This window comes from Cornus florida, unplaced genomic scaffold (assembly GCF_030987335.1).
Source record: "Cornus florida cultivar Cherokee Brave unplaced genomic scaffold, ASM3098733v1 CherokeeBrave_3.0.0_Hap2_Chr03, whole genome shotgun sequence".
NCBI lineage: Eukaryota > Viridiplantae > Streptophyta > Magnoliopsida > Cornales > Cornaceae > Cornus > Cornus florida.
Genome location: NW_026775573.1, coordinates 15,913,049 through 15,937,165, shown reverse-complemented (window position 1 = coordinate 15,937,165; position 24,117 = coordinate 15,913,049). Strand labels below are relative to the sequence as shown.

At 36.8% G+C, this 24,117-nt stretch overlaps 2 protein-coding genes across 2 annotated transcripts; both read left to right on the top strand.

Moving 5' to 3' along the window:
• Positions 1–5,126: 5,126 nt before the first annotated feature.
• Positions 5,127–6,479, top strand: LOC132299675 (protein SRC2-like). Its single transcript, XM_059796435.1, has one exon. It carries the CDS (start codon positions 5,132–5,134, stop codon positions 6,284–6,286), a length of 1,155 nt encoding a protein of 384 aa, XP_059652418.1. The 5' UTR covers positions 5,127–5,131; the 3' UTR covers positions 6,287–6,479.
• Positions 6,480–8,408: 1,929 nt separating this feature from the next.
• On the top strand, positions 8,409–8,975 carry LOC132301166 (protein SRC2-like). Its single transcript, XM_059798441.1, has one exon. It carries the CDS (start codon positions 8,409–8,411, stop codon positions 8,973–8,975), a length of 567 nt encoding a protein of 188 aa, XP_059654424.1.
• Positions 8,976–24,117: the final 15,142 nt, after the last annotated feature.

Below are 24,117 nucleotides of genomic sequence, written 5' to 3'. Positions count from 1 at the left end.
AACCCGTTTAATGACCTGTTTATAATCTGAACCCGTTTAAGGTTAATCCAAACCCGCTTATCTCGTGTCGTGTTCGAGTTATATTGGCGGGTCTTGTCGTAATTTGTCACCCTTACCCACGTCAACTAGGAGGATGAACTTTATCATTCGAGAAGAGAACCCCAAGTATTGTCCATTTCTTTAAGCTCCACAATCAAGGTTTCAGGTTCGGTTTGGTCGTATGAAATTAATAGAAAAAATTAAAGTAAAAAAATAGTGCAGCGAAGGAAAGAGAAATAAAAAGAAAACAAATTTTGTTCAAAAATTTAAATAGTATGAAATTTACTATTAAAAAAAATACATTATTGTAAGTTCATAAACAATTTAAGAAATAAAAAAAAAAAATTGGGGTTTCCATTTTTTTTTTTTTTTTTCAGAAAAAATTTCCGCAAAGAAATTTCAAGTTGGTATGGATAGTCTTTTACCACGAAGAAGAAAAGATTTATGAGGTGAATGTTTGAATAAATAGCAAAATATATGACAGTATTAGCCTTACGAATGGCAAAAATCTCTCTCGTGGATAGAACTTATGAGGAGTTCATGTTGATGTTGGTATGGATAGTCTTTTAAACTAATTTTGTATAAAAGAGATTTATGGTAATTTTCAATCTCATTCGTGGTAATCCTCCCTCTACAACTCCTCTACAATACTTGCCCATCAAGTAATGTACAATCCTTATTCCATAAATCCTTGCAAAAAAAAATCCTTATTCCATAAATAGAAACAAATCCCAAAAATCCTATATATAAATATACACACACACTACCCGCGGGTTGTTTATGTTGTTTTGGTAAGCACGCCCGAGCTGTTATAGTGTAGTAAAAACTCATATATATATAGATATATATATACACACACACACAACACGCAGTGCTTAACTGCAAGATAACATGGAAAACATGGAGTATCGTCCTCTACACATCACAATCATCTCCGCCGATGGCCTCCCAGACATCAATATGTTCTCCAAGATGGACGTTGACGTGGTGGTGTCAATCAACGATGGCCGGAAAACCAAATACGTGACCAACATCCACAGAGGCGGCGGAACCACTCCCGTCTGGAACCACCCCATGACGTTCTCCGTCGCCGAGGTCATATTGGCCAACCCCACTGACCTCTTCCTCCTCTTCAAACTCCGCTCCGACCGCGGCTTCCTCGGCCACCGAAAAATCGGCTCCGTCTCCGTCCCAGTCAAAGAACTCCTCGCCGACAACTCCTCCGCTGAACGCACTGTGGAGTATCAGGTACGAAAGCGCTCCGGTAAAATCAAGGGCAATCTGAAATTCTCTTACAAGTTGGGCGAAATATTTGCTGCGCCACCAGTGACGTATCCGGTGGCGTCTGGTGATCCACCAGGGTCGCAGGCTGCGGCGACTTCCCGTGGGTTTAAGCAGAGTGGTAAGCAGAAGAAGAAGAATAGTGATGATGATGATAGTTGTTTCTGTTGTTGTGTTGTCGAAGACGGTGATGCTGGTTGTTGTGATGCTGGTTGCTGCGATGTTGGTTATTGTGATACTGGTTGCTGCGATGTTGGTTATTGTGATACTGGTTGCTGCGATGTTGGTTGCTGTGATGGTGGTTGCTCGGATGTTACTGATTGTTGTTGTTCTTGTTTAGGTTTACTCCTGCTCGAGAATTTATTTGACTAGGGTTTTAGTTTCTATTTTCGGTTATATACCTTAAGAGTATTGCTATTTAGCCGACAAATAAAAACCTATTACTTACTTGAGTGTGACTATCCATATATCAAATATAATATTGAAACTCATTTTAAAATATAAGGAAATTAATTATTTAGAAAGTTGTAGTCCATTTTTTAAGTTTTATATAATATCTTTATTGACTATTAAAATTTCAATCATCATGCATATCAAATTATATATATATATATATGTATATATATCACATTATATCTCGATCTCTCTAAAATATAGATACTTAATTGCATCTCCTATATATAATTAAATAGGTATTTATTCATTAATATAATGATCAAAATTAATGATTTATGTAATTCCAAAAACAAAAACAAACAGAGGAATTTAAAAATACAATAAAATTCTTTTATTTCAATACCATGAAAGATATTATGAAATTTCAACAATAATACGCATATTTTTACTTAGGCCTTTCTTTTTACTTAGGCCTTTCTTTTTTTCCCAATTTGGTTCCGTTTGGTTTCTACGCTTTATTGAGCTTATTCTTGGGCCGTCATGAATTTCCAAGTTGGAGTGTTGGACTGACAGGTTGATAGAACTTCATTGGGCCGATCCAACCATTTCTCTGTCTGTGATTCACATTAGGCTTGGGCCCATATTTTACACGTGTCATGCCACAATTGGAGATTCCTGCCGACACAGGTGTCTGGTCTTTATTGAAGCACTATTTGTTATTTTGTCAAGTTTATCGACATTTGAGAATAGTTTTATCTGCAAACCTTTTCTCGGGTAATTCGGACAAGTTAAACGAATATGAGATAGGATTTGAGTCTAACTCATCAGAGAGATGTTAAACTCAAATTTAATTCTAATCATATCTTCAACATTAATTATTCAACATAAGCTCAACTCATACTTCTAAATTTTAATTCGGATTTAGCTTTCGTGTTAATTCGGATTACTCATATAACTAATTCTTACACCGAAAATTTAATATGATCTTAAATTATTTTTAAATAAAATTACTTTTAACCAAGAAAAAGTTTAAAGACGTTTTTTTTTTTTTTTTTTTGTAAATTTTTAATAAATTACGAACAAATTTTTATAAAATTCATTCTCCAAAATGTTAACATACAATAAGTTAAGATTTAACAAAAAAAAAAGTTTAAAAAAAAAAAAAAATGTAATCATAATTTAAATATTATATATAATGTATTTAAAAGTAAAAATATATATGAAAATTATATTGAAATTCGGGTTCGAGTTGGTTCGGGTTGCTAACACTTCAACCTAAGCCCAACTCTAATTAAATTCGAGTTTAGATTTTTCAACTCAAACCCAACTCTTATTGTAAAAATAGTTGTCCAAACAAATAAAAAGTCGGGCTGGGCTAAGGTTGAGTAAGTTGGGTTTGGTTTACCCAACCCAATAAAATAAATATGAATAAATTCTTTGATGAGTAGATAAGTACTAAAATTTTATATAATTAATATGGAAGAATTTTTGAAATTTATAAAAAGAATTTGATAAATTCAAATCTAGATACTTTGAGTTTTTTAAAATGGAACAAGACTTTTAGAATAATCACACGTATCCTTGCTTCATTCTTTCACTGAGTACTTGATTACAAAAACTTTTAAATTTTCGACTTGAAATTTTGACAAGCTTAAAAGGAAGAATTTTGATTTGGCTCATCAACATCTTTTTGAACTTGAATTTAGGTCGCCCAAATTTCGAATGAATCGAGCTTAATTTTATGTTTTAAATTGTTCACTTACCAAGCTCGTTCATCAACCTCATTACTATAGTCCCTTTTCATAATCACTTGAACTAAATATATAATGGAGTATCTAGTAAGATATGTTTTGAAAAATAAATCATTTAATAAATCATAAATATGCTTAATATTATGGCATGCCATGTCATCGCTTTTTTAAAAATTTTGTGGTGTATGAAACTAATTCAAAAATCTAAAAAATATAATGGCCATAAAATATTATGCGTATCACTTCATCCTAAATTTTTTATTTACATGGGCTATTAATGATCTCCCATGCTGATCACTTAATAATAAATATAAATATATACTGTAACCGTGAGAATATTTTATGAATATATATAAAAAAAAAAATAAAAAAATAAAAAAAAAGGTGGGCAATAGAACTTATTTTTGGATTCATTGAAAGTTAAAAATCAAAATTGATAAAAGAGTTGCAGTTTATTTATTTATTTTATTATTATTATTATTATTTATAGTGGCAAGAAAAACAGCTATGCCATACGGCATCTACAAATACAGTCATAAATACCGTACAAAGGCAAATAAATCAAGAAGCAATACAATAAAAACTGAAGAACAGGCCTCTGATTTATTAAGAAACAAGCCAAAGCACACCAGCGGACCACCTAAGGAGAAGAGCATCAACAGGAGTGACCCAAAGGTCAGGCCATCATCAAGGCAACAACTCCAAAGCTGCATCCACAAGGCCCCGCCGACTAGGAGAAAAACCACCCAAACCACGCACAAAAAAGTGGGAATACCAAAACCCGACATAAATCAGAGATCTAGCGGAAGACAAAAACACCAAATCCACCATGTTGAGCCAAAAGCAAGCCAACTAGAAGCAGATCTAATAAAATAACAGCAAAACGGCGTGAGACCCACCCACCAAGCGAACTTATTACACCACGCTGAGTTTATTGAGAGGTGGGAGGCAATGATCGCCCCCCTAGGAGTGGGGAGCAGAAGAGAGAAGATGAAAGGTAGGCGGTTGAGGGTCAGAGAGAGGCGAAAGAAAAGGTAAAGAGAGAAAGTAACTTCTAAGTATTATGCAAGGCAAAAGATACAAATAACCCTTTTTACATTCTCCCCTATCCAAACTCGCAACGCCCTCATTATTGCCTATTCGGGGTGTTCATTCGGACACTTTCTGGGCTGGGCGCTTAGCGTGATACCTGATCAAGGATTGAGTCTGACTCTGATACCAACTGTAACGAGTAGACGTTTGTCCATTTACTCAAAAACTCAAACTATTGGGTAGTGTTGCATAGTTCGATATAGAATGAATATCAAGTATATATTTTTTTTGTGAAGATAAAATTAAATTTTTAAAAAAACTGATAAAAATAATTTTTAATAATGAGAAAAACTAATTACAGAAATATTTCTAGAATCATCCACAAAGGGTAATTGTCATAAATGCCATCGGATGGCTTCAATTTTTCCACACACACTCGTGTAAACACACACAGTAGTGAATTAAAATTGGTAAAGTGCTGGTTCTCTGTAGCTTCCCAAACGGTTACATTCCTGATATGCATTACCTCACGCGGATACAAACACGTACAATAACGCGTGTAAGAAACACTCCTAAACACGTCACACCCACTTTCTCTCTCTATATATATATACCCACACAACACTCATATAATGTATAAAGTTCGTTCCATTGATCCTATTCTCGAGAAATCCTCACACACACAATCAATATATATCATCGTCTTTTCAGTTCCTCAATATATATATATATCTATTATTGTATACCCATCCAATCTTGGTTCATCGATCAATTGTTTAATCTTGATTCTTCAATCGGACATGGAGTACCGTAGTATAGATATCACAATTATCTCCGCCGAAGGCCTCAACGATGTGAATCTCGTGTCCAAGATGGACGTCTACGTGGTGGCGTCGATCTCCGGCGTCCGGAAAATGACCCCCGTCGACAAACGCGGTGGAACGTTCCCCAAGTGGAACCACCGCATGCAGTTCTCCGTCGCCGAATCCGCCGTGAACAAGCCCCACCTCTGCCTCCTCTTCCAAATCCGGTCAGATCGCGTCCTCGGCGACAAGGACATCGGCTACGTTTCCGTTCCCCTGAGAGACCTCCTCGCCGGCGGCTACACCGATACCGAACGTATCGTCGAGTACCAAGTCCAGAAACCCTCCGGAAGGCCTAAAGGTACATTGAAATTTTCGTTCAAGTTCGATGGGAATATTACTCATCCGTCCACGGCCGCGCCGGCAAAAGTTCACGAGCCTGTGACGGCGTATCCACCGTATGTTGATCCAAGTAAGGCCGGTGCGGCGGCGCCGGAGAAAGTTCACGAGTATGTGACGGCATATCCACCGTATGTTGATCCAAGTAAGGCCGGTACGGCGATGGCGTACCCACCGTATGGCGGTGCAAGTACGGCCGGAGCGGCGGTGCCGGTGAAAGGTCAGGAGCCTGTGCAGGCGTTTCCACCAAATATGGGTTCGAACACCACCGGTGCGCCGCCTCCTGCTGGGGTGGCGATGGCGTACAATCCACCTCCGGCCTATGCTTATCCGCCGCATACGGCGGGTTACGGATATCCGCCACCGCCACAGGCATATCCCGCCCCACCGATGGCGGGGGGGTATGGGTATGCACAGCCACAAGTGCAGAAGCCTAAGAAGAAGAAGAATAACTTTGGGATGGGATTGGGAGCTGGTTTGCTCGGAGGCTTGCTGGTCGGAGATATGCTGTCAGATGCCGGCGATATGGGTTCCTATGATGGTGGCTTTGATGATGCTGGTTTTGATGGTGGATTTGATTTCTAAATATTTTTTTATTTTTTTGATTTTTTTCCCCTCTGAGGTAGTGATTCGATGTGTGAATATTGGTAATATGAACTCATGTGATCATGTGATTTAGTTAATTTTTCAATGGACAGTGTTTTTCTTTCTTGGAATTATTCTCATCCAAAATTGCCAATCAATTCTATTTTTGTGCCATGTCATGTGATTCATCATCCATGTGAATTGTTTATCTACCTTCGTCCCAATTGTATAGTATTAAATTAATGTTCAAAAAAATATTATTATTATTATTGTTATTTTTTTATTTCTCCAATTTTTTAGGAAAGTTCGGCAACACGCATTAAATATTTTATTCATCCATCTAACTTATTTATATTTTAAACCAAAGGAATTTTTGCTTTGTATGAGAATAATTTGTGTATTTATTGTCTGTGTATTTTTCATCTGTCTTTTCATAAAGTAATGCTTCGTTAAAATCTACCCCAAGTTTTTTCTTGAAAGGTAAATTAAAATATATTAAAAGAAAAGAGGCCTAAGGTAACAAGCAATCAAAAAAAACAGAACAGGCCAGAGAGAACCCAAACATAGGGCCCAAGTCCAAGATGAACTCCAACCAAATCACAATGATTTCAGGAAGCAAGATCAGGGGCGAAGCTTCGCCTCCGGTCGGGTATTTCCCATTCCTCTGCAATACTGTTGAAAGAATTAATCCGAGATTGTGGAGGATAGCAACTTCGATCAAATTGTTTGTAAAGTCTTATGGTGCTGATAGAGACTTCTTTTGGAAAATCCTGCGATTGCGTTCATTCCAGACATTATAAACTAGGGTTGCAAGACTCATCTTGGATGGAATGTCCCCTAAGTTGTTACTTCTAAAACAATATAATTTTGTTTGGAATGTCAATAACCACTTCTTTGGTCTTTAAATTTTTTTTTTTTACATTAAACACTAATGCACCTAGTAATTGAGGCAAGCAACTAATTATCTGATGGCTGATGAGTTATGGAGGGGGATCCGAACCTGGCCTTTGACCACAAGTAACACATGTCCTACCACTTGGCTATCACACGTCCAAAAATTATACCATTAAGCAAAATTTCCTTTGGATAAGTATCTTCTAAATTTGTTAAATTAAAAATGTTATTTAACAAAAATTGTTAGTTTGTGTTACAAGTGGTTTTAGGAGGATAAAGATTACTAATTATGTTAATTGGAACTATATGATAATGGTAATCATTTGTGATTTGGGGGCAATAATAACAAGAAGTTTGTATAAAATATAGGGCTAATTTCATTATTTTACATGTAACAAAGTGCAATACTGATATTACAAGTAACTCATAACCCCTTAATGGTTATGGGGAGTCGAGCCAAATTTAGGAGAGGATTGACTACAAAGTTCAATCTATAAAAATTTAAATAGATTTTTATTTTGCAAAATTTGAAATAAGAAAAGACGCTTTGGTGAAGAATTATGAGATGGAAAGTAAACCGATAGGAAGTAAAAAACGAAACTAGTTTGGGATATGGAAATATGAAGATGGAAAGTTACCATAAATGGACGAAAAAACAAAATTAAAAAATTATTCACTTTCCATAAAGTGATATTCTCAGTAGCTTCCTGAATCTTTACTAAATTCCAATTTTTGGAAGGATTATTCACTAAACTTTCCTTGCCTGTAAAACAAGAAACCCTGGCCTCCTCTATATGAACACACACCGCACTGTGTGTTAAATATTTAGTCCATAAATCCACCACACACACAGACACACACTATATCGTCTTTTCGGTTCCTATTATACACACGCAATCTTGATTCTTCGATCAATTGCTCAATCGCATAACACAGACATGGAGTACCGGACTTTAGACATCACAATTATATCCGCCGAAGGACTCAATGATGTGAATCTTGTGACCAAGATGGACGTCTACGTGGTGGCGTCGATCTCCGGCGTCCGCAAACTGACCCGCGCCGACGAGCACGGCGGAACAAACCCCAAGTGGAACCACCACATGAACTTCTCCGTCGCCGAATCAGCCTTGCAAAAGCCCGACCTCTGCCTAACCTTCACACTCCGGTCCGCAAACTGATTCGCGCCGACAAGCACGGCGGAACAAACCCCAAGTGGAACCACCACATGAACTTCTCCGTCGCCGAATCAGCCTTGCAAAAGCCCGACCTCTGCCTAACCTTCACACTCCGGTCAGATCGCGTCCTCGGCGATAAAGACATCGGCTACGTCTCCGTCCCGCTGCCAGACCTCCTCGCCGGCAACACCACCTCCGAACGCGTCGTCGAGTACCCGGTCCAGAAACCCCCCAAAGAGCCTAAAGGTACATTGAAATTCTCGTACAAGTTCGATGGGAAGTTTACGCAGCCGCATACTGCGGCGCCAGCGAAAGCTCATGAGACTGTGACGGCGTATCCACCGTCTGTTGATTCAAGTAAGGCCGGTGCGGCGGCGCCGGCGAAGGGTCAGGAGCCTGTGACGGCGCATCCACCAAATATCAGTGTGAGCACCACTGTCGCGCAGCCTGCTGGGGTGGCGATGGCGTATCCACCGCCACCTTATACTTATCCACCGCAGCAAGCAGCGGGGGGTTACGGATATCCGCCACCGCCGCAGGCGTATCCGGTGTCGGCGATGGCGGGATATGGGTATCCACAACCACAAGTGCAGAAACCTAAGAAAAAAAAGGATTAGTTTGGGACGGGATTTGGAGCTGTTGATCGGAGGGTTGATTGTCGGAGATATGGTGTCAGATATCGGAGATGCTGGGTATGAAGATGGCTTCGATGACGTTGATTTTGATTTTGATTTCTAAATCTGTTTTGATCTTTTATTTATTTATTTTTTCCTGAGGTAGATGATTTGATGTCGTGAATTGGTTTTTAGGTTTGATATGATGAATTCATGTGATTTAGTTAATTTTTCCAATTTTATAAGTACCTTTTTGGCATTATTTTGTGCTAAAAACACTAATCACTTTATCTAGTAACGTCTATTTGTTGTTTATTTTCATCTACTTCATCATAATGGTTCTCTATCAAATTGTATAAAACTGTGAATTTTGGAAAAGCAATTTTTTAATTTTATTTTTAATTTCACCTATTTACTTGAATTCATATTCAAATATAAGAAAAAAATAAAATAAAATTAAACACACTGATTTTTTATTTTTTTTTGTCATCCATCATCCAAGTTATTTGTAATTGAAATTTAAGTTATATAATCTTTCTTAATGAGTGTGCGGTCTCTTCATCTTCATGTGATTTAAATTTAAACTAGTAGGAAATTTTACTTGTGGAATAGTTTTGTGCTCTTTTTATCTATTTTTTTTTTCATATCTCTTTCCATAAAACAGTGCTTCTTTAAATTTAGTCCTAACATTTCTAAAACAATAAAATTTTGTTTGGAAGGTCTGGAGGCACTTCTTTGTGGTTCCAAATTTGAAGTCTTTTGTCAGTCAACAATGTGTAGCTGAATGATAGGCTGGATCTTCAATTACCAGAAGAATCATATTGAGTGTATTAAGTGTGAGTTCAAATTTTCTCTATTGTGCAAGTCTATTATTTAAGTCTCATTCGCGTCGCGTGAGACTGGTACGGGTGAGAAATTCTCCAATTAGGAGGACATGTTTTTTGAAGAAGGTTTGCTGCAGTATTTAATTGTGAATTTGGTTCAATAACAAAAATTAATTGTTGGTTTGTAACAAGTAATTTTAGGAAGATGAACATTGCAAATCTTGTTCATTGACCTGTACGGCTAATACAACAACGTGGTGCAACAGTCAGTCTCTTAATGCACGTGTACAGTATTAACAATCGGGTAGTATTTAAATTGGCCCTTGTAAAAAGATTTGATTAAACAAGACCTTGAAAATGAATTAGAAATTTTGTGTGGTTCACCTACTACAAGCTGATTTAAGGGTATGTGAGTTTAGCTTCACTAGAGACGGGCTGCTGATTTTTTTAGGATAAATTGTAACATAATAAAATAACGATATAATGTAATTATAGATAATTATTACGTAAGTAATATGAAATCGTGATATTTGGCACAAATGATGTGGAATTGTGATTTATGTGGCATAAGGTCATAGTATAGACTTATAGTTAGCATGTGGTTTATAATTTAGTGAATTTGGTGGCGTTAATAAATTGAAACAGAGTATTGCACATTTATCATTTTCTTTTGTTTGCCTAACAGTGGCATGTCTTTGCATGGTCTTTGGCTATGTCCCAAGTAAGTATGTTATCTGTCTGTCTTTTATTTACCTACTTATTTATCACAAACAAAAAAAAATTATAACTTATAGCCTTTGTGAAGAATTATAGACATGGGCCTTAGTGACCAATTGATCTTATTCAGAAGATAATCCAATTTTTTTTTTTAGTTTACACACATGCATTAATTGAGCTTCAAACTCCTACCATTTCTTTAAAAAGTAGGGAAAGGTCTAGTATCGCTAGAATATTGGCATGGTGATAAGCGGTGGTCAACTTTAATTTACTTATTATTATTATTTTTTTTTTCATGAAACACTGCATTAGAGGCAATGTTGATGGGGCGATCAATTATTACAAAATAACAAAAGAAGAGTTTAAATTGTTAGACATAATTCTTTGATAAAATGTTATAGTCATGTCAACTTACTAGATGTATGCATGAACCATTATCACTATTGTTTGCTTCTTTTTCTTTCGTATAATTAGGTTACCTTCTAAGAAGGTATAGTATCTGATGTGAGTCAATAATAAAAGTCCACTCATAATAGAACGAATCCTTATGGGATAGGGTTATATTGAGGGTATCGAACTTCAAGAATTGTGGAGGATTGTTAAGTATAAAATTAATTGCTAATTTGATTCAAGAGAAGAAATAATTTTGATGTTTTCTATTTTTAAATTGTAAACAAAATAAAAACTAAAGATAAACTAAACTATTTAGAAGATATATCAAGAGATAAGAGACTTAGGGTATTGACTTCACCACTAGCCTTATAACATGGTCAATTGCTTCAACTATGTGATTCATACTTATGCATATTCAGGAACCAAGTGGCTACAAATATATTTTAATTCAATTAAGAAGATATATATGAATAAACACTATGCCATAACTCATATTCGGTTAGCACGAATTGTCTACCTAACTACTCTAATTTAGGGTGTAATACAACTCGTCTTCATTAGGCATGAATTATCAAAACATTCATTCACACATTCGTTAAGCATCATTGCATGATCACTACTCTTTCCATTAAGAGAAGCCTTTAGCCACCAATCTCTAACAATAAAAGAAGTTTGAATTCAATTATAACAAAATCAATTATAAGACAAGAGATTAATTTCATTAAAATTGATTATAAACATTAAAACCCAGTTGTTTAGTACAACTAAGTTAATTACACACAACATGCAATCAATATACATAATTCAGAAAAAATTTCAAAGTTAAGAACAATCAAACCATGTTATTCGATTAGTGTTACATCAATTCCCTAAGATGATGTTTAGCTACTCATGGAGATGCAGGATATCTTCATTGTTGTTGTACAAACTATCTCCATGGACCACCAAAAATTCCATAGGATCTTCTGTTCGAATTTGTGAATGAAATTTGTCTGATCAGAATACGTGAAAGGCATCATTTAACGTAGTGTCTATTAGGAAATACAACCACCGCCATATTGCGTCTTCTTTGAAGACATGTCTATGTAACAACGTAAATGTCATCTGTGACAACGTGAATATCCTGGTGTGAAAGGGTGGTATGTTGTTGCATACAGAGCCCTGTATATCATTCACATCTATTATTGTATAAAGAATGTTTGTATATCAGTATAATGGTATAAACCAAGAGGTGTGGTAGTTATAGACTGAACAGACGTCTTGTATAACTAGAGGTCACGTTGTTAGACTAATAATGGAAAGGTGCGATGGATGTAACATGTCTGTAAATGAACAAATACACCCAATAACCAAAAAACGCCACTCTGTCTATAGGTACCCAGGCTGCTATCATTTTAATTCGTTAATTTTTTCATTCTCTCTCTCCCTCTCAACATGAACCCAACCTAAGTAGGTGTGGGTTCAAGCCATAGAGTCAAATGGTTCGAACAATTCAACCAGACATCTATAGCAATGAGTCATATTGCGATTGGTCCGAACCAAATGTGTGATACCTCTCGATTCTAAAGCCACGGGTGATCAAGTCTGAGCACAGATCCGAGGGATACCAAACAATTAATATGTAAACAAGCAGAAATAAAAAACTGAACTAAGAATAAACTAATAATATGCTGAAAGAAATCTAAAATAAGAATTCTCAAACTTGAAATAATAAATTAATATAATTTAAAATCGTACAACTCGGGAATCCACCTAGTGGACCCCTAATCCCAAATCCATAAATAAATTTACAGAATTAAAACCCAAAAATTAAAATAGAAAGGAAATCCTATGTAACCGGAAGAGTGAGTGTTTGTATCTGCACCAATACGATCAAGCTCTACGCCTGGTACTGTCGAACACCTGAAAAATAATAGAGTGGGTCAAGCCCACATGCAAGTCCTGATCTACTACGATCCAAACAGTAATTCGATACGCAAATACATCCTAGAAAGACTCAACAATATCTAGAGTAGTCCATATATGTATATATAGTACACACTATAAGACGTTCGCTAGTCCAGTAGGTCTGTCTCAGTCTGAATAGAAGGCAACATGCAAATACGCACCCTAAGGCGGGCATGAGTACCTCGACCTACTAGGGAACAACACCTATGTCCAGTTATCAATCCTAGGCGATATACGCGCCCTAACCATGGTCTTGAGACTCAGGCTCATACCATGGCACATAAAATATATATATAAAGTCCATACTCCCAATACAAAATATCAGCCATCTTTGTAGTGGTCTGATATATGTAAACACTCCATCCTGAAACCGTAGTAAGGCTTTCAATTCACAATTGATATGACACATGTAGATGATGGACTTAACCTTTATGGTTAATCCATACCTTAATCCAATTTAGGTAGGTCTTAGTATTTTGAGCTAAGCCATCCCCAATATGACACCGTCCCATACCGGTTCATATATATACGTCCATATAAGTAGGACTTAACCTTTTTTTTTTTTTTTTTTATCAATCCAACTCATTCCAAATTAGGTAGAATTTAATGTTTGAAATAATTCATACCTAGTATATCACCCTCCCATACCGGTACATACAATCCTCCAATTAACACAGTTGACCATACAATATTAAGTAGTCATCAACCACACTCCAGAATATGCACAAGATAAATTTAATGCATATACATAAATATTAGGCATTCATTACGGCCTAAAATCTAATTCCAATAATGTAAAGTGTTACAATAAATTCAAGCATTCACATACTCCACCATAGTCCACGAATTGATACAGTGAGTAAATATTTTAAGTATCAATTTCACCCAAGCCAAGCATAGATAAATTTAGTTAATTCACTATACTTACAATACTATGGACATATGATTTATTATATATATTCAAATCATAATTAACAACCTTGTTAAGCTCCAATATCTAAAACTAGTAAATCCTCCAACATAGCATAGTTACTAAAACAACACTATATAATTAACTGTCATCCTCCAAATTATGCACCAATATGAATTTATACATACATATCAACATTAGGTATTCACTTCAGAACCTAATTATTATACTCCAATAATTTAAATAGCTAAAATATTTCATAGTATTTAAATTCTACATACAGTGCACAAACTGATACATTTTAATAGCCCTTAAGTACCAAATTCATTCCAAACCACTCATAGTTGAACTTACAGATAATTCACTACGTTCATTACATGGTGGAAAATATGATTAAATATAATTAACTCAAATACCAACAATTTGCTAAGTTCCGGTAATTAAATTCCTTAGCCAAACAGTGCAACATATGGATGTTTCTTTGAACTGTTAATTACTCATTTCCTTAATCCATTATTGTACTAAAGGTTTTCAATATTTAATTAAGTCCCTAACATTTAATTACACCTTACCATAGCATTTAAACAGCTTTAGAAAACACTGCACAGCCCAAACAGCCCCTAAAGCTCATTACTGTGCGATGCAAGAAAGAGCAGGCTCAACAAAAACATTGAGCCTGCTCCACTTTTGACTTAGAGCCGGCTCCTTCAACATTGAGCCGGTTCCAAGTCCCTAATAGAGCCGGCTCCATCATCTTTGAGCCGGCTCTAAGGTAATTTTAGAGTCTGCTCCTTCTCCTTTGCAGCCGTTGCCCGTTCAACTTCGTCTTCTCCAACTCCGGTGATTAAAGAGCCTCTGTGGTATATTCTAATTCTTATTCTAGGTTCAATCTTAGTCCTAAATAAGTTCAAACCATTGAGATCCAATCCTAACATGTGTAGGAACACAAGTATTAAAGCAACAATTACAATACCTCTGTTAACCAATTTTAAGCAAGCTGCGACAGATTTAATTCAGATTAATTTGATGCAATTAAATATTGTTCTAAGCACCTGTTCTAGAGTTCAAATTCAGTCCTAGATTAATTACTAGGCAACCATATGAATCGTTGATCTCAATTAAACAAGAAAATAAACATGTTACAGGAGAAACCAACTAACAGGAACCCAAAGAATTTTGGTATAACAGTTCCATGCAACAAAGTTAATTATCAGTTTAAACATGTATAATAGATTGTTTAAGCATTAGTTTAATCCCTGGAGTCTTCCTAAGCATGCACAGAACACGAATTAACGGGAAAGAATAGAACAGAACTTGCCTGTAATTTCAGAGTTTGAAACTGTAAACCACCGTCTCTGAGGTTTTCCGACCACCTTCTAAACTATCGTTCCATGCCTCTGCTATTCTTGGTTAAACCCAGAAGCAACCCTGTTCCTTTCTCCTTGGACCTCTCTATTAAACTCTCAAGGTTTACTCTCTGTTTTTCCTAAAATTCCTTTCTATTGCACTCTGTATTTTCTCTGTGTTTCTTAGGTACGTGAGAAGAACCTTGTATATTCTCTAAAACCCTAAACCCACATAACTATATATTTATAGAACCAAAATCTTAAACTAATTTTAATTTGTTTACAAACAGGAAAACAAAACCCTAACATTCATTCCCTAATATGTCGGCGACATCCGTGTAAAATAAAATCCTAAGTTACCATAAAGAAAATACAGTACATTAATTAAATAAAACAATTAAATCAGTATTAAAAATTAATCAAGTAATATATCATTAAAACAATCTCAATTAACATGTAAATTAAATACACACAAATATTAATTAAATCAATTAAGCAACCACAATTAATCACTTAAGAAAACAAAACAACTAAGTCACATAACTAAATCAATTAATCAATGAAAAATAAAATAAAATTTCCAATTCTATTCTTTTGAAAACTAGGGGTATTACAAAATGGTTCAAATCGAACCCAATGCATGCATTTTTTATGTAGGAGAGATACATTTTTAAGTCAGACAGAATATTATACAGAGGAGGTTCATTGTATTCACGAGTTTGAAGTGCTGCTACTGGTGGATGTAGACCATTATATCCTGGGAGACAAATGTCATTGAGTCCATTAGCGCGGGGCGTAAATTGTCTTAAGGACATAATATCTAATACTAACCTCGGTCCAGGTTCTTTATTTACTATTATTATTTTATTACTTTAATTTGAATGTTTAATTAAATATCGAGTTGGATATTTAATTAATTATTTTTAGCATATTATTAATTATATCATGGCGTATTAGTATAAGGTTAGTTATATCTTAAATGTCATTTGAAGCATATATTTTCCAACATCTTCTTATTCAATTTTCAATTAAAGTCTTCAAAACCCTAAAAGTTGCCAAGAACTCTCTCTTATATCCTCCCCTCCTCAGCTGGACATCTTCTATATATATGTGTGTGTGTACGTGTGTGTAGGGTTTCCTTCCAAAGAAAGAAGCCCAAATAGTTTTTTTTTATATTTTTATCAGTTTGCAATTCTGTTTTGACTTATTTGGAGTACGAATATCGAAACTGCTATTAGACACAAAAACGACGGGCTTCGAGTCTTTTTTCCATAGCCGCTGAGTTTGCCTAATTCTGATTTTTGAGTAAAAAGTTATGCTTAAAATACTGAAACAGGTCTAGAATTTCCTACTCAAGTTAATTCCTTATTGGAATAAGAAATCTTTTTTTCTTTCAACCCAAAAATGAATTTAGCTTGCTGGAAACTCTTTTAAAAGTCTTCTAGAAATATCATTAAATGATTTTAACCATTGGATTACCTTGGATTTCCATTCGTTGATTGAACTCAAATACTCTGAAAGTAACAGAATTAACTAAATTTATGAAGAATACCTGAAAATGACAAAAATTAATAAAATAACATAAGTAACATGAAATAAACATTACTAAGATATTAAAATATCCAAATCTAACGGGTCAAATGTGCAACATTCAGCGCTTATCAGTATCCCATATTAGATTCTATATTTGAGGGAAAACTAACCTAGTCAGCATCTGTAAGTCCTTCTGAAGGTGCCAATATAATTAGGGGTGTTCATTTGATCCATTAATCCATGAAACCAATCTGATTTATGCAGATTGATTTGTTCTTTCGCCTCATAATTCGGTTACGGATTGATAAATAAGAAATCTATAATCCACAGATCGGTTAACGGATTGGAGTCTTTAAAAACTGATCCAATCCATTAACCAATCCGATCTGTTCAGATTTGTATATATAAAAAATACACACACATATATACACTATTTCTATTTTCTTTATTCTTTTATTATTTTAAGTTTACTAACTTTTAACTCTAACCACCTACTAAATTTTAACCTTAAAAACCTACTAACTTTTATGTTCTATTAGTGGTTCAAAATTCGTCTATTAAACCATGGTTAAAATTAATAATATCAGGCTATCTGGAAAAAGCCTAATACATAAAACTAATCCGATCCGATCTAAAGCAATAGATCGAATTAGGTTTAATTTTCACCAATTTGTAGGGATCGTATTGGATTAGGTTTAATGCCGAATCTAATCCAATATGTGGTCACCCCTAAATTTAATTTATACAATAATTTGAGGCCTGCAATTCACTTGAGATATTGAATAATCTAAAGCACAACATTTCTTTTCCAAGCAACCATTTGATCTATTTATTGGTATAACCGAAATCCCTCCTCACAAATTCCATGTAAGGATCTTGAAGATCATTATATTTTAAGATGAATCCGGATTATGTGCCTTGGTCTTGAATCGCTCATTCAATGCACTACATCATATGTAGTAACTGTATAAGTAATTTGAGGTTGTTGTATATATAACATGAATTCTTGAGAGAGTTGATTTTTTAATCAAAAAACAATTCTAAAATCTTTTGTAACTCTGTTCACCCTGCTTTGAATACCTTCAATCGACCATTGCCAAATCAATTAGGTTTTGACTAACCTTCCTTTGAAAAATATGAGTCTGGTACCGCTAGACCACTAGCCTGATGGTAAGTGATTGTCAACTTTAATTTACTTAATTTTTTCATGAAACACTGGATTAGAGGTAATGTTGATGGTTGCTCAATTATTACAAAATAACGAAAGAAGAGTTTAAATTGTTAGACCAAGTTCTTTGAGAAGTTATAGTCATGTCAACTTACTAGATGTATGTATGAGCCATTGCCATTATTGTTTGCTTCTTTCGATCTCTTCCGTATAACTAGGTTACCTTCTAAGGTGGTACATTATCCCATAGTAGATCATATATTTGAGGGAGAACCAACCTAATCAGCATATGTAAATCCGTTTAAAGGTGCCAATATATCAAATGTGTTCATTTGATCCGTCAATCCATGAACCAATCTGATCCGTGCAGATTGGTTTCTTCTTTAGCCTCATAGTTCGGTTACGGATTAATAAATAAGAAATCTATAATCCACGGATTGGGGTTTTTAAAAACCGATCCAATCCATTAACCAATTCGATCCGTTCAAATTTATACATATAAAAAATACATATATTGTAATACCCCTAATTTTAAAAAGGATATTTCTGGTATTTAATGGTATTTAATTTATTATTTAAGTGCATTTTATTTGATTATGTGTCATTATTTTTTTATTAGGTGCTTAATTGTTTTCTTTTGTGGTGATTTAATTTATTTCTTTTGTGGTGATTTAATTTATTTAAATGATATTTATTTTTAGTTATTTGATTAGAATTACTTGTTAGTGTTTTAATTATGTAAGTGGCATTAATGGTTTAAGTGTAATTGGTTTAGTTATTTGATTGGGATTACTTGTTAGTGTTTTAATTATTTAATTGGCATTAATGGTTTAAGTGTAATTGGTTTAATTATTCTATGTGTGTCTTATTTTATGTGTGTCTTATTTGGTTTAATTAGGTTTACTAATTATTATTTTGTTCAATTAGATTATTTGTTAAGTATTTAATGGTGAATAGGGTAATTAGGTAAATACATCTAACTAGGGTTTTAATTACAGTATAAATTAGGGATTTATATTATAGCCGTCGTAGGTTTCTACGTTAATTGGATGGGCTGGTTAGGATTGTGAGTTGGACTTAAATAAACCTAGGGTTTAGGAAAACTCTATAAGTATAAGGTAGACGTCGGTGTAGGGTTTTTTTTAAACAAAGCACACGTTTTGTGGAAGTGGAGAAGGAAAAACGCAATTTTTCACATTCTGCCAGATTTCATCAAACATCCGATCCCGCTTCGTCCGTGGTCCGATCGAGCTGAATTTTGGAGGAGAGGTTCAAGACTCAGTGATGCACAATCTGAATGGTGAAGATAGAGTTTGACTTCGGGAACAGTGATTCGTACTCGTGAACAGTAACTGGGTCGCATAGGTTTTTTTCCATTCTGCCCAGATTTCATCAAACATCCGATTCCGTTTCGTCCGTGGTCTGATCGAGCTGAAATTTAGAGGATAGGTTCATGACTCAGTGTCGCACAATCTGAACGGTGGAGATCAGATTTTGAGTTCGGGAATAGTGTTTCGTACCTGTGAACAGTAACCTGGTTTTGGAACTCGCAGGGATTTTTTTTAAGAAGACGACGTTGAAACTTTGAACAAAAGTTTCTGAGGCAAGATTCTTTCCTTACTCTTTCCCTTAGGCTTCATACTCTTTGCACTCTTAAATGATTTCAGGATTAATGAAGATTAAACCAAACTAAAATGATATCTGTTTTGCTATGAAACTGGTAGTTACAGAAGTGTTGTATGCTTGTTCAACCTAGACTAAGCATGTTTGTGGATGCATTGTGGTTCTGTGGTTCACGTTTTTCCTTACCACTGCTAGTATAAATTATTGGAAGGATGGGTCTAGATGATAACTATCTTAACTTCTGTAATAGCAACTGTTGGAACTTAAATACTAGGAGGATTTGAGTTTAACACTAGATCGGTTTTGTGGAACACTATAATTTGAGCATGTCTACATACATACTGTGAATATTGTTTTGATGCTTACATTATCACAGTTAGTATCAACTGTGGAGGTTAGGATTTTGTGATACATACCCTACATATCTGTATGTCATTTGTAAGGTGTTAAATGAATGTTTTAATTAATTCTGTCTTTATATCAGACTAAAGGGAACAACTTAAATTGGGCATGTATATGTTGTTGTTGTGACCCTGTTTATCAATGCTTATTTTATCACTGCTAACATTGAATGTTGGATGTTGGAATTTAGTTGATATATACTTGATTTATTGGTATTATTGACTACTGGAGGATTGGAAAGTAGGCACCGGTATGGGACGGTGGCATACTAAAGATGGGTTTGGTTTTTAAAACAATACCATTACCCACCTACTTGGAATAAGGATGGGATTAACAAAAAGTTAAGTCCCGTGAATTTGTATTGTCATGGCAACTACTTGTTGAGCGGCAATACCAGGGATTTTGGATGGATTTTATATATGTACTGTTATGGTGCCTCGGTATGAGCTTGAGCCTCAGGACCGATGGTTAGGAAGCGTATATGCATCGGGATGTGTAGCTGGCTACGATGGTTGGAGGTGTACCCTATGCCCACTTCGTATGCGTTTTAGCATGTTACCTCTATTCAGGTTGAGACCGGCCTGTAGTCCAGTGAGAGTCCTTTAGTGTGACTATATATATATATATTTACGGACTATTAGCTATTGTTGAATTGTTTAGGATGTACATGCGTATCGGGCCTCTGTTTGGATTGTAGTAGTATAGAACTTGCGCGTGGGCCTGACCCACTTCTATTTTTCAGGTACACGACAGTTCCAGGCTTAGACGTGTTCGTGCTGAGCAGAGGTCTCTATTCACTCTTCCGACGATGTAGGGCTCTCTCTATAGTTTTATTTCTGGACGTTTATTACAGTTGTTCTATCTTCCGTTTGAATGTTTAATAGGGGTCCACTAGAGATGGATTCCCAAGTTGTAAACTGATGGAGTTTTGGAGTTTAGGTTTGATGGATTTTAATAATTATAATATTTTGCGGATTCTATTTTTAGTTCCTTCCAGCTTTAATTTCATTTCTTAATTTATTTTGTATTCCGTGTTCATTATAAAATATTAATTGTTTGATATTCCCTCGGGTTTGGGCCTGGGCCTGATCAACCCGTGTCTCGGATCCGAGGGGTATCTCAGTTGGTATTAGAGCACTCCAGGTTCAAGTGTCTCTAGGATGTTTTCGTATTAAGTCTTCCGCGTAGCGTTTTCTCTTGAATAGAGTTTAAGTTAGGATTCATTGTATTCCTTATGGTTCGTATAGAAAGGGTACTGACATCTATCTTTTCGTGTTAACAGATGGTTAACGCTAGAAATGGACAGAACATGCAAGGAACTAGGAAGGAAAGGAGAACGGCACGTAGGCAACAATATCTCCAACGGCGTCAGCAAATGGAGGAAGAGCAGCAAAGGCTTGGGTTTCAAGATGACATGGATCAGTTTCAGGAGGAACAGGAGAATATTCAACAGACTCTGGACCAGGTCAGAGATCCAGAGATTCTTCCTCACCTCAATGACCTCGTTGCTCGGGCTACAGAGGCTGGGGTAACAGCTGCACTTCGGAATTAGCCTCAGGTACAGCCGGCACCTGTACCAGCACCAGTGGTTCAGACAGATTCTTGGGGAAAGGCTAGGAGCTCTTTCACAAAGGGGAGTCCACCTGTGTTCTCAGGCTCAACCGATGCGAGAACAGCTCACCAGTGGAAACAGGACATTGAGCGTCATCTTCGTTTGGTTCAGTGCACGGAGGTTCAGAAGCAGATGCTTGCTACTTTCAAGCTAGTTGGAGATGCACTACAGTGGTGGGAGTCAGTTACCACCTCAGAGGAGAGGATGACATTGTCTTATGATGAGTTCAGTGCTCGATTTGATGAGAAATATTTTCCCTATGCAGTCAGGGCAGTTATGAAGACCGAGTTTCTAAGTCTGCAGCAGGGAAACATGACAGTGGCGGAGTATGAGCAGCAATTCACACGCTTGTCTCTCTTTGCACCGGAGGAGGTGGATACAGAGGAGAAGAAGCGCAACAGTTTTGTCAAGGGACTGATGTGGTCTATCAAGAGAGCTATTACAGGTAGTCCAGCCTATACTACCTATGCTCAGGTGGTAGACGCTGCTCTACAACAGTATCAGTTGACTGTGGACATCAGACAGGCTCGTGGTGAGAAGCGGGGAGATAAAGACTCTACTAATCAGTCAGCTGAAAAGGGGAATGGCAATGGTCACCGGCAGAATGACAAAGGCAAGTTCCAAGGACAACAGCCTTGGAAGAAGCACAAAGGTGGTTCAGATGCTCACCGGAATGGGGCACCTATTCAGAGGCAACAGAATGGGAGACCACAGGCAGGACAGGGTCAGCCACAGGCTAACCGACAGAGGAGGCCATTTGGTACTTTCCAGGGTAGTTGTTACACTTGTGGAGAGTATGGTCATACCACCAGGCAGTGTTCTAAAGCAGGACAAGGACAAGGACAGAGACAGTATGTGCAGCAGGGACAGAGGGCACCAGTGCCTCTACCAGCTCCACAGGTTCCACGGATTCAGGGACAGACACATCTGGCTTTACCGGCACCGCCGCAGACTCAGGGACAGACACCACAACAGTTGCACTATGGCAGGGTGTATAAACCCATGCCACAGGATGTTCAGGCACCTAAGACTATTGAGGGAAAGTTTCTTATTCATGGTTTGCATGGACGTGTTTTATTTGATACAGGTGCTACACACTCATTTGTAGTTAGGACTTTTGTTGCTTTGTCTGGGATGAGGACGAGGGTATGCACTAGACCTCAGGGTATTTCTACACCATTGGGTGATACAGCTATATTACATGAGAGTGATGGGCCTGTGACACTAGATATTGGTAGACTCAGATTTCTAGCCAATCTATTGGTCCTGGACATGCACACTTATGATGTGATACTTGGGATGGTATGGTTGTCTCACTACCATGCCCAAGTTGTTTGTTTTGATAGATCTATTATTTTTACCATACCTGGTTAGGATATGTATGTAGTAGCTATGCCACGTTCTAAAGGGGGCGGTAGCACCTATTTGTTCCATGTGGAGGAGGAAAATGGGGAGGGGATTACTGTGTTATTGGATAACATACCGATTGTACAGGATTTCCCGGATGTATTTCAGGAGATTCTAGGGTTGCCACCTAGTCGCGAGATCGATTTTGTGATAGACTTAGCTCTAGGCACTGCGCCTATGGCTAAGGCACCCTATAGGATGGCACCGGTAGAGATGAGAGAGCTGAGGGATCAGATTCAGCAGTTACTCAGCCAGGGTTTTACTCGTAGGAGTACATCACCTTGGGGAGCACCGGTTCTGTTTGTAAAGATGAAGGATGGTTCGCTTCGTCTGTGTATAGATTACAGGGAGTTGAACAAGGTTACGATTCGTAACAAGTATCTTTTGCCCAGGATTGATGACTTATTTGATCAGTTAAAGGGAGCCACATATTTTTCCAAGATTGATCTGCGTTCTGGGTATCATCAGCTGAGGGTCAGGGAGCAGGATGTTCCTAAGACAGCATTTCTCACGCGATATGGTTCTTATGAGTTTCGAGTTATGCCGTTTGGGACGACTAATACACCTGCAGTATTCATGGACTTAATGAATAGAGTCTTCCGAGCTTATTTGGATCAGTTTGTTATTGTCTTTATTGATGACATCTTGATCTATTCTCGGTCGGAGGACGATCATGCTAGACATCTTCGCATAATCTTGCAGACGCTTCGTGAGCACCAGTTATATGCCAAGTTCGGGAAGTGTGAATTTTGGCAGCGGGAGGTGAAATTTTTGGGTCACGTGGTGTCAGAAAAGGGGATAGCAGTGGATCCGGCCAAGGTTTCAGCGGTGGTTGAGTGGGGACAGCCTACATCACCTACTGAGATTCGGAGTTTTCTCGGTCTGGCAGGATATTACAGGAGATTCATCCAGGGGTTCTCCAAGATAGCAGGACCACTCACTCATCTGACCAAGAAGGGTGTACAGTTCATGTGGGATGAACACTGTCAACGAGCTTTTGATGAGCTGAAAAGGAAGCTGACTTCTGCACCGGTTCTGGCTACTCCGCAAAGCGGGATATAGTATCTTATTTACACGGATGCTTTGTTGCAGGGTCTTGGATGTGTATTGATGCAGGAGGAGCGACCGATTTCTTATGGATCTCGGAAACTTAAGCCTCATGAGCTTAATTATCCAACACATGATTTGGAGTTGGCAGCAGTGGTCTTTGCTTTGCATATTTGGAGGCAGTATCTGTTGAGTGAGTCCTTCAGATTATTCAGT

Bases quoted from the DNA above. Each gene is read 5' to 3' on its own strand.
- LOC132301166 (XM_059798441.1), top strand. From the start codon at position 8,409: ATGAACTTCTCCGTCGCCGAATCAGCCTTGCAAAAGCCCGACCTCTGC.
- LOC132299675 (XM_059796435.1), top strand. From the start codon at position 5,132: ATGTATAAAGTTCGTTCCATTGATCCTATTCTCGAGAAATCCTCACAC.